General features: G+C 29.9%; 1 protein-coding gene across 6 annotated transcripts in view; it reads right to left on the bottom strand.

Moving 5' to 3' along the window:
* The window catches only part of LOC126865407 (sodium-independent sulfate anion transporter-like), a 186488-nt gene that overhangs the window by 153027 nt on the left and 16142 nt on the right, over positions 1–17319 (bottom strand). For 4 of the 6 annotated variants that reach the window (XM_050617867.1, XM_050617892.1, XM_050617902.1 and 1 more), the window contains one exon: positions 13243–17268. In XM_050617867.1, coding sequence (XP_050473824.1) covers positions 17001–17268 — 268 coding nt within the window. In that variant the 3' untranslated portion in view covers positions 13243–17000. Of the gene's footprint in view, positions 1–13242; positions 17269–17319 lie in introns of those variants that run through there. The other 2 variants (XM_050617874.1, XM_050617883.1) reach the window with 1 other exon arrangement.

Genomic DNA, 17319 nt, shown 5'->3' with positions numbered 1-17319 from the left:
TAATAGATTTATTAAATACAGTGAGCTTGTTTCATACTAATACCATTATACGTTTATACACTAGGTCTGTTACTGCATTTCTTTCCATTAATGTATACTACTCCTTTTAGATGTTATCTGAAAAAGAAACTTTCGATTAACAAGTAAACGTTATTTCATAAAATAATCGGCTTCTCAATTCATCCTTCTCAAAATTATTCGTCTAGTTTTAAATTTCTATCATTGACCGGATAAAAAACGTAGCATTAATTGAAACATATGTACATAATATTTATCATATAGTAGTTTGACACATTTATTATTAAGAAACTATTATTTCAAATACAGTTCTCCCGAGTTTATTCTGCAATATGAAACAAATATGAAAATCAGTATGCGAAAATGTTCTAGATGAATATTATATTATGAACTTAAATATACGAAAACTGGAATACATATGCATTTAAATAATAGCTTTTCACGTAAAAAAATATGTCACATATATGAACAAAAAATAATTAGAATTAAATTCTTATATCTATCAGATCTAACTAATATTTGTAAAGTTTCTAACATTTTGTGAATATTTACGAGACAAAAATATAATACTTTTAATCTTGAACCTAAAAATTTATAATAGAAAAAAGATACGAAGGAAAGACAAAAAATGAGTGACAAATGAAATAAGGTAAATACAAAACCATACTAAATCGAACCGAGAACGTTTACGGTTTGCAATAACCGCAAATTGAAAACTAAAAATTACAAATTACGAGCTTGAAACGCGAATTGATAATTAAAAATTGAAAAATCGAAGAACTGAATCGAATGCAGCTAAAAAAGTATTAATTTCCAACTGGTATTGAATCGTAGACAACATACGAAAGTTTGAATTAAATCACTTAATTGTAGAATATTTAGTTCTAGTTTAATCTTATATAGTCTTGTATTTTATATGACGAAACACTGTCAATGATATTTCTGACATAAAATACAAAACTAGAGTTAAATGCCTATTATAAAATCGAATAACCTGCCTTAAATGTAACAAGAAAATTATTTTAGTCGCCTGCGATAGCCAGTTGAAGATTCAAATTAAAAATACGAAAATCACATACTAAGAATTATTAAAAATTCAAGGTCGAAATTCTATTGTGCATTGTGGCTTTTAATTATTTGAATTATAGATTTCAAGTTCTCGTTTCGGTAAGAACACGAAACACGATAGATGCACCGACATTGATAAATGATTTATCGTTATTTTTAAAACCTTGAGAGCGTAGGATAATAAAGAACTCAAGTGGATTATTCACGCTGTGATTAACAGCGAAAGACTTTTCACCACCGACAGGATCATTAACAGACAGCGAAGATTCATAGCCGAAAAGTCATTCAAGCTACGTGATGTCTAATTCGAGAAAGCAATTCCCTTGTTGTATAACTAACAGTTCAACGATAAGCCGGTGATTTAATGTTTCTAATCATAGATGAACGTGGAAGATCTGTAAGAAGAAACAAATGTGTAGTCATTCATCGCGAAGGCTATCCTTATAGTACGAGCTCTTCATACATTAATTCATGTGCTTATGCATAGATACCTATTAATTAACGCGTACGTGAACATATAATTTGCGTTTGAAATTTATTAAGCCAGCAGATATTAAATATACCAGGCTATTAACTTATTTGTATTAAGCGAAGGTAAATTTGTTAAATTTGCATTAAGGTTAAATTTGCATTCCACAGAGCATCGATCACTTCTGAACTGAAATATGTCGTAATTCGCATAAAAATAGTGGGGGCATGAGCCAATATTTTACTGTCATCGAAATTATCTAAAAAATACAGACCTTTAAACTTACCAATTTTTAACCATTTTTACGATTCCTTCGCAATATCATTTGTCCCTTCATTTCTTTACGAGAAAATTTTTATCCTCGCGACTACCGAATATGCAAATTTTGCTTTCTCTTGGTTTTAATTGTAAAAAAAACGTAAAACGTAAAAAAATTGTAAAAAATTGTAAAAAAGTTATTAAAAATATCGTTATTTTGTAAATATTCGTTTGATTTGTTTTATTTTATTTCGGAAGGCGTAAAGTAAGTATTGGGTTGGAGACTAAATGATTGCGGATTTTCTCAATACCACCTAATGACAAAATCCGCGATCACTTAGTTTCCAACTCAATATAAAAAAAATGTAAACGGAAAACATTTCGGTATTTCAATATCTTAGAGATTCTTGTAGCAATAAAATGTTCTTCTTTTACGTATGAATATATCCCTTATGATTAATTTGATATAACGAAGCAACGGCAAATTTTTCCTTTTCAATTTCCTTAAATTTATCATGTTAGAATTTATAAATAAAATTTGTAGATAGCAGAACGTTAGAAAAATTTTTAAATAAATGTATAATAGAGAAGAAGATAACGTAATGGAAAATAAAAACTGACGCGCTTAACATTAATTTTAAATCATTTTTACGTTAGATGCATAAGCACACGGCAAAAAATCATTTTTTGTTTTCTGAGAAAGTGTAAACTGTAAGTACGCGATAAGAAATACTTTTCCATTGGTGTGCGAGGAAATAAAACGTTTGTCGTATAATAAAACGTCGATCATGTTTAAAAGCTTTTTCTGAAACGAGCTTACTTTCCAGCAAATAAAATATCACACGTTTCCAATAGTGAGAACGAAATAAAAAATTTTCCCCTGTTTTTATACTCAATTTCGAAATTTTCACGACTTTCACGCGAACATACAACATGTATATGTAATTTATCAACCACGACGATTCGTCATTGGGATTGCTTTGAAAAAAAAGTGGAGGAAGCTACGATTATTATTCATTGTTATCTAAAAAAAAGAAATTTAAACATATCTTCTCGAAAATTGATACTTTCTAAATTAATCCACTTTTATCGTACGTGATTAATATGCGAAACTACATGCTCCGAATAAACCATCGATCATTCTGAATAAACATCGAAGTGCAAATGGAATTAGAAACTAATACGCGATTATGATTAATGCCACTAAATATGATGCAATTCGAGGAAACCCATATTATCTAATTAAGTCACGCATAACTTTATGATGGATTACATTTATAACTAATTTATATTAACTACGATCATTTTTAATTCTATTCAAACGTAGCATTATGCAAAATATTCACTTTGTATTTTACAAGAATTTTCACCTTATATTCTACTATTTCAAAAGCGACATGTAACAGAATTTTGTCTAACGTCGGATGTAAGGACATGGCAAGCAAACGAAAGCAGCACAATAAAAAAACATCGTTGTACATATAGTTACTGTGTATATGGTATTACTTTAAATTCTTGAAAATATTTTTCGAACAGCAAGTGAAGAATTTCTCTGGATGAGAAGTTTCGCGCGACACTGTACCACAAGATTCCAAACGTATAAACATGCCACACCTTCGCACACTATTTCCAGCTATATACAAATATTTGAGTTTAGGTATCGGTATTGGATTCTGCGATATTTATCAAGAAGAAATTTTCTTTATAAATAAAACGTATGTGTATGTGTTCTAAATAGGTATTATACCTAAAAATGTAAATAAAAGTATGCAGAAAAAAACGAATATCTGCAGGGAAATCTGAAATACGCGGTAATTGAGGATACGCTGCAACGATAAAATTGCAATGACCTATAAACATTTTTCCTGTATTAGCCATAAGTAATTAATAATAAACCTTTATCAGTTAAAATAAATTTATAATTCCATGTTATATTTATAGTTTCATATCACATGATGGGAGCATATGCAAATTTGCTGCAGAACTACTGTTCCATTTTTTGTTAATTTTTCAGTAACTGCTTTTAAAAATCAGAATATCATTTCAAAATTACATTTAATTTCCGTTATATTCGTTAAATTTTCTTCGGCTAATAGCTCTCTTGAAACGGCTAATAACATTTGCTTAAGCTGATAATTTGTATATTTCAGTAAATTCAAACATGCAGTACATATACTTTTGCATGATCTGTTAGAAAAGTCATGCGAAATATGCAAAACTATGTGAAATAAATAAGTGGTTAAAATCTGCTGAGGGTAAAATTTCATCTTATTACTAATCTTCCATAAAAGTATGGTTGTGCATAAATAAACGTACAGAATGTATTTGGAAACTTGCAGCAAGTAGCAAGATTCATATAATGGTAATCCCTACATAACGAACCAGCTAGATGCAGCAATTAAAAACAAATTTGTCGAATGAATCAACGTTGTTTCTCAACAAGACAAACACGCTACATCTCGTGCATTGATGAAGAGCCAACAAGGATTTTCGATCTTTGGCTTCAGCGAATCTATTCACTGAACGTAATACAGCTCGACTATCGTTCATCCTTGTTTTTGCTAAACTTCAGTAGCCACTGGATACTTACGATGTACACTGAATATCTCAAAAAACTATTTAGAAAAATGTACTACGAAAAAGCGGACCTCGAAGAAAGAGAATCTTGAAAAAAGTACTTAAGGTATCCGACACAAAATGAAAAATCACGGAAATGAGATGTTGATTATACCAAATGAATTCCTTAAGGATGTTTATTTAACATAAGAATTTCGTTATTGTTATCGCTTTTATTATACTTTACACAATCATCCACGAATATTAATTAAATTTACGCAATAAAGACGTCGGTTTACTTCGATATTCTACAGTATTAAGCTACCGGTTACCAAAGAAGTAGAGAGCTTACATACATGAAAACGCCGAAATTGATCATTTCTTTAGCTATTTATATATATTATTGGGTTGGCAACTAAGCGATTGCGGATTTTTTCATTAGGTGGTATTGACAAAATCCGCAGAGACAGACAGAGAAATTGTACGCGATCGTAAGCATTCGGTTCGTCCGCCTCTCGTTACGGAGGAGTTGAAGAACGTGTCTGCGATTTCGTTGCAAATGATAAACGCATCGAATGAACCAGATTGCCATTTTTTGCAAAACTTGAGGAGTTGTTTGGTCGATGACGCTTCGCAAGAAACGATGATTTAAGAAACTACGTAAGACAATGGTTGTATGAACTGACGAGTGTATGATAAAGATATACAAAAACTCGTATAACGTTAGAATGAATGTTGAAATAGGGCTGATGATTGTATTGGAAAATAACTTAGTACATACACTAAAGTTACAAATAAAGAAAATGCATTTTGAAAGTAGAAACTTGCGTTCTTGTTGTTTTAAAACGGGTATCGTTTTCTGAAAGAACTTTAAGATACTAAAAATAGCTAATGAATTAAGAATTCTGCACGATCATGTTATTTATAAGATTGCCATAAATTTCGCTGAAAATTTCCTAATAAACACTCCGATATTACGCAACATATGAAGAAGGCATATATACCGGGTGTGACGACATAAAATATAAAATTATGAACAGCCATGCATTTAATGAAGATGACTGCGCGAATAAACTGAACATTCTAATTCGCCCTGTATAGAAAATTTAATCTCCCGCTTGTAATGGCGCAAATGCATCAACAATACATTTATAAGTTTGTATTTACACGTTTACCAGGGATATTTAACCCGAGCGGAAGCAAAATTGATAACAAAAGATTAGCCTCGATTACCCGTACACATTATGAATCGTTAATTCCTCGATCATGGTTCCACAGTCATTAAAATGCGCGCAAAGTTACAGCTAAAATATTAATAACACGTACTAAATATATAGCCGAGTGATTAAAACCTTTGGGTTTATTAATAATTCAACAGAGATACGACATTAACGTAATAATTTTATAATAGCGTTCATCCAAATCCTACGGTCGTGTGTTTTCTCTTTTTGCGTTCAAATATTATTATTAAGTATAATTAGCACAATACAATAGGAAAAGAGCGCATCTAACGAGCTATCAGCACAATAAACGAAGAGGATGTAAAATCGTGTTAAAGAATTACACGTATCGTCATCAACGAATCAGTGTGATCAACAAAAATGATCGAAAAACACACATGACCAGCTTATTATATAGAATACTAATTTCTCAACAATATTTCCATTTCAGAATATATTTACATTATTTATTCGTTAATAAGTTGATAATATTAAATTTCTTTAAATCTAAACTCAGACTAGCGATATAATTGTTTTTTAGACGCGTTTGTCTGGAAGTAATTATGATTTATATGCAAGTAATTTATATTAATGTTTCAATAATTTTTCTTGAGATAGCAATAAATGCTTAAGCTATGTTTGTAATCGGTTTAAGCAGAAAGATACAAGTACCGATCGATTGACAAATTTATAGTATAATAAGATTTTCTCAATGTAATCTAAAAAAACGAAGTCAAAGAAACAATGTAGAATAAGAAATAATTACGACGCATAAAATGACACAAACTAACATAAAAATTATCGACGAAACCTTTTTTGACACGGATTTTCATAACTCGTGTGCACGATCATTTTACCAATAAAAACCCAATAAAACCAAAAAGAAGATTAATAATTGACAATTGAAGTTCCACAAACTAAAAAACTTAAGAATTAGATAATTCTCAATCGCTCAACAGGAATTCAAAATAAAAATACTACGTCATAATATTAGGTTGGCAACTAAGTGATTGCAGATTTTGTCATTAGGTAGTATTGACAAAATCCGCAATCTTAGCTCTTTGCACAAAGCACCTATTAATTTTTAATATACGTATAGAACATACATTTTTATTCAAATCGAATATATCGGGTATTGACATTATATATTATATTGGGTCATTAGGTGGTATTGACAAAATCCGCAATCACTTAGTTGCCAATTCAATATATTCGACTTGAATAAAAATGTATGTTCTATACGTATATTAAAAATTAATAGGTGCTTTGTGCAAAGAGCTAAGAAACAGTGGCGCAGGTTAATCCACTGTTATCATTAATAAAATAGCGTTCTGCGTTTGTTATTACAAAAATGTAATTATATCTTTCGAACTATGGAAACGTATCCCGCCAAAGAATAGCGTTGTAACTTAATTAATTACGAAACTTTCATACTAAAATGGTGCCTGGTGAGATGATGATTTTAAGAGTTGAAATACCAACTGACTGAAGTAATTAAATCAAAGTAATTAAATCTCGATATCTTGACCTACACCGCTATAATATTCAACCCGTGTTACGCACCCTAATACCTTGATTTAATTAGAAACAAATTTGTAAAATAATGCAAAATTTAAAATATTCAATGTTGGAAACTTTAATACCCAACCGAATAAATATTTGATACCGAAACAACAAAAATTTCGTACGAGCAAATTTTAGCCCGCACTTCTAACCTGCGCTGGACACATCAAATATTAATTGAACTTGAGTCACAATGCGTATATAGTGGGCGAGCCCCGAATTAAATTCTGTGGAAAAAGGAAACGAACTACGGTGAAATTTTATCCCCACACACCTTCAACTTGTTTCCACTGTCCGAATCGTCCCGTTTACGAGTTGCATCGTGAATTCCACGTGCCAATCCGCACTCATTTGAAACAGTGATAAACTTTCGTGAATAATATATAACCGTGTGCTGCGCCGCAACACGCATGTTTGCGAAGACGGCGATAAGCATAAAAGCAAGTTTGATACGAGTGATGTCGGTAATCAATCGGAAATTGCTAACAAAGTTTCAATGGGAATGTAAGGTGCGCCGAATCGAAACCGAAACATTTCTCTGCTCGTATCAGAACACGTTGAACGTTTCTAACCGGAATGTTCTTTGCTTAACGACGCGAAAAATGATTAATTAAAACTAGTAATCAAAGTTATTAATTGAATGATTTCTCTGCAAGCAAAAACACGATAAGTGAAATTTCCTATTTTTTCAAGCGGGCAATTTTAAAATCCACTACGTTATCGATCTATCTCATATTAGCAAAATTATTTGTACGTTGTACTTCACTTTCGAGTTAAATATATGTTCCTTTCAAAGTTTTCAAAATATTGTTCGTTATAGTATTACGATATTAAATATATCGAAATATTATCTGCCTTAATCGTTAATCACACCTTTGGCTTCTATAAAACTTCTTCAATTTGTCAACTATTTTTAGAAGACTTGGAATCTTGGCTCTGACAGCCTATTTTAATTTTCTTGTAGGCTATTTTAACGATAAATAAATAATATGTATTCTATTACAAAGGATTGGTACTACGAGTAAAATTTCAAGAAGTGTGACCTATTTACACAGCTTAATTTCGTTTTTTCTTTTTTATCGTGACACATAAGAGAATAATTCAAAAAATAATTAAGTGAGACACTTTGTACAATATAATATAATTGAATTACTAGGCTTTTTGAGTATGATTTAAAAAATAAAAAATACTAACTAACAGCTGTATTTAAACTATTTGGTACTAACATAATAACATGTGTATTGCATTATTAAGATAATAATGTAAAGTTGTAAGCGTCTTAAGATAAGTCTAAGATAAGTTTTATAAAATTATTTTAAGCAGAAAGAATATTATTTCGTAAAAATTTAGAGATGCATAAATTTTCATCAATCAAAAACAAATCTGCCTGTAAGAATTCCATTTATTTATTATTTTTTATATAACGCTGCACATGTATATTATATTTTGTATATTATTATTTATTTTTAATATTACTCTGTTATTATTTTTTAATATTTATTTAAATCGCAACCGAGAATTTAATTTTCTAATTGAAACGTTACTCTCCAAGGATACAACATAAATCACAAGTAACAATACGCAATTCCTTTTCATTTAACTTAACAAACCAATTACTATTTTAAATTACTTTCACGATGGAATTATACAAACATTTAATTTTCAACCTCTTCACAGACGATGGGAATTATTTTTCCTGTCAATTAAATTCACATATATAAATAATATAAAAATATATTTCTATTTCTGCAGCTTGATCCAGTGAATACAGCCAGCGGAAATCGTAGCACCTACTACATACATCCTCCCATTTGTAAGGGATGATACAAAGAAGAAATACATTGATTTCTATTTAAAAAAATGTCTACTAAAAGGATATTATGTAGTTAACTGTATTCTATTTAATATCTCGTGTACTGGAATGTTTGTTTTGTCACAAAAATATAAATTGTATTCATAAAAGTTATATATATATATATATATATATATATATATATTATGAATAGAATTTATATTTTTGTGACAAAATTAATATTCCAATATACAAAGTATGAAATAGAACACAGTTACCTACATATATACTATATATATTACTATATAATATTACTATATATAATTATATATAATGTATATATGTATATTTAATATATAATGTCTGGTAAATACTATTTATTATAAGTGATTAAATAAGATTAATAATATAATATGCATATAAATTCATTTTCTTCTTAATTTTTGACTTCTCACAAGATTCATAAAAAACGCTATTACTTTCTTACCTATACGACACTGATAAAATACAACAAAGTATAGTAATGGCTAAAGCAAAAAAATGTTGGGGGACGTAGACACATCAATATATAGTTTTTAACACGGGGTTATAGAAAATTCAACAAAGCTCACTTAACTGTACGCAAGAAGCTGTGAATCAATATGAAAAGAGTTAGTGCGCGTGAAATTGGGAATCAAAATACGTATGTTCTACGTAATCTTTTAAATGAATCGACGAAAATTTATTTTGCAACAAATAATAAAAGGAACACAATTGTTTCGGATCATATATTAACGCGTGTAGAATAAATATTTTGTAATAAATGTGCTTTCTTTCTTTTTATATTTACAGGAAAATTTACCAAAAACCTTAACGCTCGTGTAAAATATCTTATGTTCTATGTATTTCTTATTTGAGACCAATTTGTAGACAAGTTGATATTCGAAATTAGAACTTGGTGTTCAAAATATTATTACTCGTATATCTAACTCTTATACACATAAATATTTTCCAACAAGTACAATTTAAAAAAAAATATGTAAAACGACTACTGAATATGAAATTTTGTTACTTGGATTATTTTTTCGTTACTTTGTTACAAGTTGAAATTTTGTTATTTTTGTTGCGAATAAAACATTCGATATAACGTACATGTTTTCTATAGTAAACGTATTCTTATAAAAGTTTTCATAAAAACGCATTACGAAAATATTAGTATCTACATAAATAAATGAATAATTTTTCATCGGATGTTCCTGATTCCTTAAAATATTTCAAACCCAACAAATTATTTGTATTCCAAAATCTCCAAGATATTTACTTCAATTTGCAATTTATATAAACTATAACTTTATTTATTTTAGATTAGTTTGAACTCGTTTCTGAATTTGTTAATTTTAAAACGTGCATAGTCTCACCATTACGTAGAAGCTATGACAAATTTAAATTGTCTATTTGATCCAAGATATTGCGTGTACAAAATACTGAAAAAATATTAAAAAATCTATTTATGACATTGTGTACAAAAAATAGCTTATGAAAATATGAAATTCCCTTTTATCTTTGCTACAAACATTTATGATAAAAAATACTGAGAAAGTAGCATAACCATCTTTTGTAATAAAATATATAGACAAATGAAACTAATATAATTATTTATAATAACCTTTCGGTATTGAAACTATAAATTACGTATTTATTGATACATAGAAAATTTATCTATATTGAAGTTATATCGAAGTGACATTAGCTATTAACATTAATATTCATAAAGAATATTGATATTATCAAGTAATAACATCCGAATTACTGCAAAATTATATTTGAATTATCGTAAATTAATATTTTAAATTAGATATTACTGTCCAATACTAATACATAAAAAAAACAACTACTCTATGCAATTCTTACAATTAAGGTTCTTTAGCTTTTATAGTTACCGCAGGCTACTTGCCGTAACTAAAACAGGATAACTAAGATCCTGAAAACGGTTTAACATTCAACAAAATCTCTAAAGTGTTACTTTGAAGGATTTTTCAGGGACGAAACTCGAAATAGTTAAATTATCTATTCAAATTAGACCTATCTTTCAACCAAATACATAATAAGATTTTATTTTCCCATATTTATATAAAATTTTTCTTTACAATATATTATAGGAACTTTTGTATATCACATGTTCTCATAATAACTTAAAATTAACACGAATTCTTTTCTTACCATTGTATTCTCCCAATTATCGTCTAAATAGTTTTTAATTTTATTGTGTAGAAACAATTATTTGTTACTTACCAAATATGGTATATAAATAATAGAATAAACATAATGTAGCGGTTTCAGTTTATTTAAAAAATAAAAGTAAGATAATAAATCTGTATTAATTGTATCTACTAACATAATAAAACTTGCCATAAAAATACTAAAAATTATACTATTCTATTCAACATATATATAGTAATATGTATATGATATGATCTAATAAAATAGAAAACTGATTGAACAATAATTAGAATGATTCATCCAATTTCTCAATAATTTCCATTAAACTATTAAATGATGAATTTCACTCTGTTCAGTACCACCATATTAAATGCGGAGCATCAACCTGATTTCCAGCATTTAATTAATTCACCAAAATTATCTAGAAATCTAATGAACTTCTAATTATAGGTATCCTAATTACGGCGCATTATTGTGCGTCATTTCTTTACGATATAATAAATGTTCGTCCATTACACTAAACATTAAATTGTCCATTATAGAAATTTCTATCTGACTTCAACTTTAAAGTCAATATGTTGAAAATACTTTTAATTTTTAAATAAAGCTTATCCAATTACAGTGTAGAATTTTTAAAATTGAGACTTCACAAGCAAATGAATCAAGAGGATTTTTTATATGGCTCGGAAAGGGACATCGAGAGCACCTGTTTGCACGTGATTAAAAAGTCTACAAGCATCTTTATTTTCTATTTAATTATTTCAATTACATGATATGAAGAAAATTGTTAAGTAAAAATTAAATAAAGCTACATTGATTTTGATTATAATTTTTAATATTTGTAATCAATATTTGTAGTTTTCATCCATTTCTTCTTTAATTAATAATCTAATATAATTTCGTTTATATTTTTATAAATCATTCAAAATTCATGATATATTTTAAATATAAGATTCATGAATTTTCTCCCCATATATTGTTACTTGCCAAAATATTAATTATAATTCCATTTATACTTTTACAATTTTTATAATTCGTTTTATAAAATATTTCAAATAATATATAAATAGAAAGTCTTCACGCATCTCTAATTCCTCTTTGTTTAAAAATACTTTTCAACAACATTTTAAATGAATGGAACACGGTTGATAATTATGCACGAGGTCGGCAAGATCGTTCGATTAAATTAAAATTTGTCCTGGCTACTCTTGCCATTCATTAGGTGGTATACATATACGTACATAAGTATGTCAGCAGTATGTTGATTTCCGTTGTCACAATGTATATAATCAAAAATTGCTATCTGAACTGCACGCAGTCTACACAAAAATTTGTTATTGCCTGTTATGTCTTTTCAATTGATTTGTATTAATATATGTCTTGCTTTTCCCATTATATATCGTCACGATAAGTGAAACTAATAAATTAAAAATAATATAAAATTTTTTATGTATTTTCTACGATGTATAACATTCTATGATTCTATCAGATACTATGTAAATAATAAGCAATATTATTAAATGAAAACTGTCACATAATTTTTTATGACTAAAATACAGCCTTTATTTCGTATTTTTAATAAAAATGATATCACCTGCACTCCAATTAGTATTATTTCAATTTTTAAACGTACGAAATTATAACAGTGATTCGTGCAAGAAAATTTATCCAACAATTTCTAATCACAAGGAAAATATTTTTAAAACAAATTCCAATCGATATTTACACTTAACCTACTAAAATCGCAAAGAAGAATCAATTTCTAATTCTAAAATATCAAAGAGAATTGTTAATCGATTCGAATGACAGGAGATTAAAAAATGAAACAAGAGGATACAAAATAAGCTAGAAGTCCAAAGAAAATACAGAAAGTTGGTTTGATCGGAAGGTTAAATCGACTATGGACATCCGAATCGTGACACACATGTACGAATCCACGAGACAACCTTTCGTCCTCGTATATCGGTTAATCGTGACAGAAATTGAACTGCCAAGTACATTAACCTTTATAGGAAAGTGTTTGGCACGAGTTCGAATTACGTCCCGGTAATCGCATTTCGCGGAATAACATCGACAAATAAAATTCAAAAATTACTCACGATTACGCAGCAACACTCTCCAGCTGGCCCGCATTTCCCGTGTTCAATCGGTGTACCGGCATCTTTTTGACAGTCGTCGTTACTCGTGATCTTTTAGCTCATTGCTTCATCGCGATCGCATTGACGGTCGCCTCGTCGTAAACAAAAAATATAACAACACCGACAAGTGACGATTCACCGGAACCGGAGACCTTGTTCCCTACGAATTGACGCGAACGAACCCGCGCGAGGAAACACAACCGAATGCGAAAGCGGACGTACTAGGACAACGTCCTCAACTTGCCTGTCGTTGAGGGCGCCGCGACGCTTATCGCGTTGTAAACGGTCGCCCACTGGCGCATACTCCTAGGGCGAGTGCATCGATCGAAGCACCCTCTACTATCCAGCTTCCTTATTGGTCGATCATCGATGCGCGCGCAACTATGAACGTGAGATATTTTTTACACATGCGTACTCGCGCGGGGGAAAAAGGGCGCGGAAGCACCCTCGCGCAATATATTTTTAACTTTTATATCTTAATACCATTGAATCATGTCAAATCAGTCGATAATTTATATTGATGTAAGAAAAAGAAATGAGAAATCTATTTTCAAATAGTAGAAAGAGAATGTTCCACAGTTATTAACGAAAAGTTTAGTTATACTCTATCCTTGTCGCTTTTTAATTGAATGATAACATGGCACGAAGGTAAAGAATTATTGCAATAATTTAAACAATCAGGTTTAAAACAGTACGCAATTTTAAAGCTTCGTATTTATGTATTTGTGCATATATGTAATAAACTGGATTTTGATAAATGATATAATGAAGCAAAGAAGTATGATGTTAAATAATAGCTTAATTTAACTATTGTACGTACACAGTAGATAATCTTGATATTTTTGTTGCACAATCAGTGTGAAAATAATGCATGTTCGTGTCGTTACACTTAAATGTATTAGAGTAATGTACAGGATGTCCCACCTAACTCGAGCATCCGATATATCTCGCAAAAATGTCAGAGAAGAAGAACATTTAGTTCGAAGGGGTTAACGTGATGACAGGTAAAATATTTCCTGAAGGTCATTTTTCTCGAGGTTTCAAGGTCATCACAGATTTTTTTAATGAATCTACGTATTTTTTCCATTACGATATGATACGTAAGATCAAAGCAAATCCAACGATCTGTAATAGTATGAATTTCTGCTGACCTTGAGTGCAAAAAGTATATGTAAAAGTATAGAAATATTTCATAATAAAAATACTATTATATTTCTATTGCAGGTACAATATGATTTTGTTTCAATTATACTGAACTAAACTCAGAAATCTGATTACTATTTAAAAGATTCGCGTCAAAGCTACAGAGTAGAATTATATTCCAACGTAATACCAAATTAGAAATATGAATAATAATTATGCAGATATAGTTATAATTTGATATTCAGATCTTTCTGTTTAAACTTTTTTCTAAATTACAAGTGCATTTGTAAACATTATCATTGTAAACGAATTACTAATTGATAATGTTAGATTTCCGAAAGAAGCTACTCAAATATAATCTCAAATGTAACGCATACGTTATCACTCGAAAGTATCCGAGTACTTACTTAGTTTTGACAAAATGTATTTTAATCACAAAATTACGAATAAATCGAATTGCAATGATTTTGTTCTGTATAATCACCATACATACATTCAGCTATGTATAATAAAATATCGTGATTATAATTTGCAATAAAATTAATTTGCAAAAACCAATATGCGATAATAAAATTGATATTTGTAATTGTCCAGTATCGTAGAACTGTTTCGTTACTTGACAAATTCTTAATATCCAGTTTCTTAAATTTTTACGTTATGGAACAAATAAAAGTGGGACTTTCAAACTGTAAAAAAAATGTCTTCTGATGTTAATATAACTGGTTGCAATATTTAAATGGTAAATACATGAAGTAGTATATAATAAAGTCTATTAGAGTAGTAAATAATAATATATATTTTTGTGATGTTTAACAGGTAATTTGAATTTCCAGACTGATAACTCCATAGGAAACATAGTAAGTGTTGCTTCAAATTTTAATTATTAATTAATTTATTATTAATTTGAACATGTTGACACATATTTCTGTTACAAAACGGCTAAAGTTCTCAGATATACGAGCGATAATTTATACCGAATAACAAATAAAATTGGACATCATCGTTTGATTCAATTCAACCGATACTCTCATGCACATCTGGAAAGATTAATTTTACATGTACATACAAAATAGTAGAACCATATGTAAATACTTGCAATTCTGCGTCAGGATCATATAGTCACGATGAAAATTTCTCGTATGAAACCTTCTGCTGATTATTCATGGAAACATTCGAATAAAGTTTCATTTTCCGAGCAAAGCATTTCCGTCAATCGGCATCGCGCGGTTACGCAAACGTTATTTATAGGTGAAACGAATCGAAATCCTTCAATACTTTCAATACTGAATCCTATATTTACACGATTCAACGTTAATCCTTAAAAGCCATTATAAGTGAAATTGTACCCTCTATGAATAATTTTGTTTTAACATTACCATCCTGTAATAATATTACCGCAACGTTATCGTTTGCATTCGCTGCAAACAATAATTTTCTACTCTTTATCTACTATCGAATAATAGTAAAACATTTAATTCGATACATTCAACTGTATTAATTGTTCAATTTTTTAAATATACACTATGGAAAACTTTCACACATGATAGTTAAGGACTAAAAAATCTATCGTTATCGTGGTTGAGCGCAAAACAACACGCGATCACGATTATTTCACAATAATTGAAGGAAAATTGAAAAAGATTACATCTATAGTTGTAAATTGGAAAAACATGATTATAGTTCGTGTTTTCCCGTCTGAAGCGTAAAATTAGATAAATTAGGAAGATAAGAATAAAAAACGTGTATTATCTTGAAATAAACGTAGCGTTTAAAATAATGGTTAAAATTGTGATTTTACGAAATGTGGCAGAAATTTTCACTATTTTTCCACGGAATAGTTAAGTAACCATTTGCGGAATTAATTTTAATATGAGTGCAGGTAATTTTCTTAAAGCAAACGTTATCAGACTTATTCGTCTTCTTTCGTAAGCCAATGTCAGATGAAATAGTATTCCTCTCTCATATTCCATCTCTATCGTTAAATAGAAAAAGAAAAGAAGTCAATTTTAGAGTACTGTAAATATTACGATATAACTACGTATGGATATTTGGATCTAACATCATTTAAATCGTCATTGCAATCGAATATCTTACAGAAAACAATTAAAAATATTTAAATAACACGTTCGGTCAAGCCAAATGCTATACAAATGTTTCGCGATAAAGAAAATTATTTCTTCATACGAATGATTAAATACGTTTCCTCTTTTTACATGCATATAAAAACGTGGCGCCTTTATTCCATCGGATTTTTCATCGAATAACGAGAAGCACGATTTCTTGATCGTCTTTTCATAAAACGATTGGTCGAGATGCTGTTTGAAATGACACCTTCGGCGCGGTTCGTGGAATTTCAATAGATGTTGGTGCATCGAAAGGCAAATTGAAGGCGACTGAAGTTGCACGAAGAACTAATCTTGGCCGAGGCGTGTTCCATCGTTAAATAAAATATGTTCAGCGTTTCGTGAGGCTTCGTTAAACGCGAACAGGTTGAAAAGAGAAGAGCAGCTCTCGTTGAACGAAGCTTAGGAAGATTTCAGAGGCAAGTGTCCCGTGCATTCGTTAGATTCAAAATTTCACTCGCGTGGAACATGAGGTGACGCGATTCTACCTGAAAATATTTGAGCTATGCTGCCGGAACTTCTGAAGGACATCGTGAGAGAAGCGTCGTAGCTTATCAAAGTTCTCTTAGCTTCCTCGCACCAATTCCAGAACACCAGCTTCTGGTCCCTGGTTTCCAAGTCGGCCAGCAGCAAAGCGAGGTTCTTGGCGACGGTTGCATCGATTCTAAGCACGTGACGACCTTCCACTACCACGGGAATAGTTCCTACTCTGGCATCACACCTAAAGAACAATAATGTCAGGTTACTCGAGGTAAATAAAACGAACGGTCTG

This window comes from Bombus huntii, chromosome 1 (genome assembly GCF_024542735.1).
Source record: "Bombus huntii isolate Logan2020A chromosome 1, iyBomHunt1.1, whole genome shotgun sequence".
NCBI lineage: Eukaryota > Metazoa > Arthropoda > Insecta > Hymenoptera > Apidae > Bombus > Bombus huntii.
Note: the sequence above shows the minus strand (reverse complement) of the source record. Positions and strands in the feature narration are given on the sequence as shown.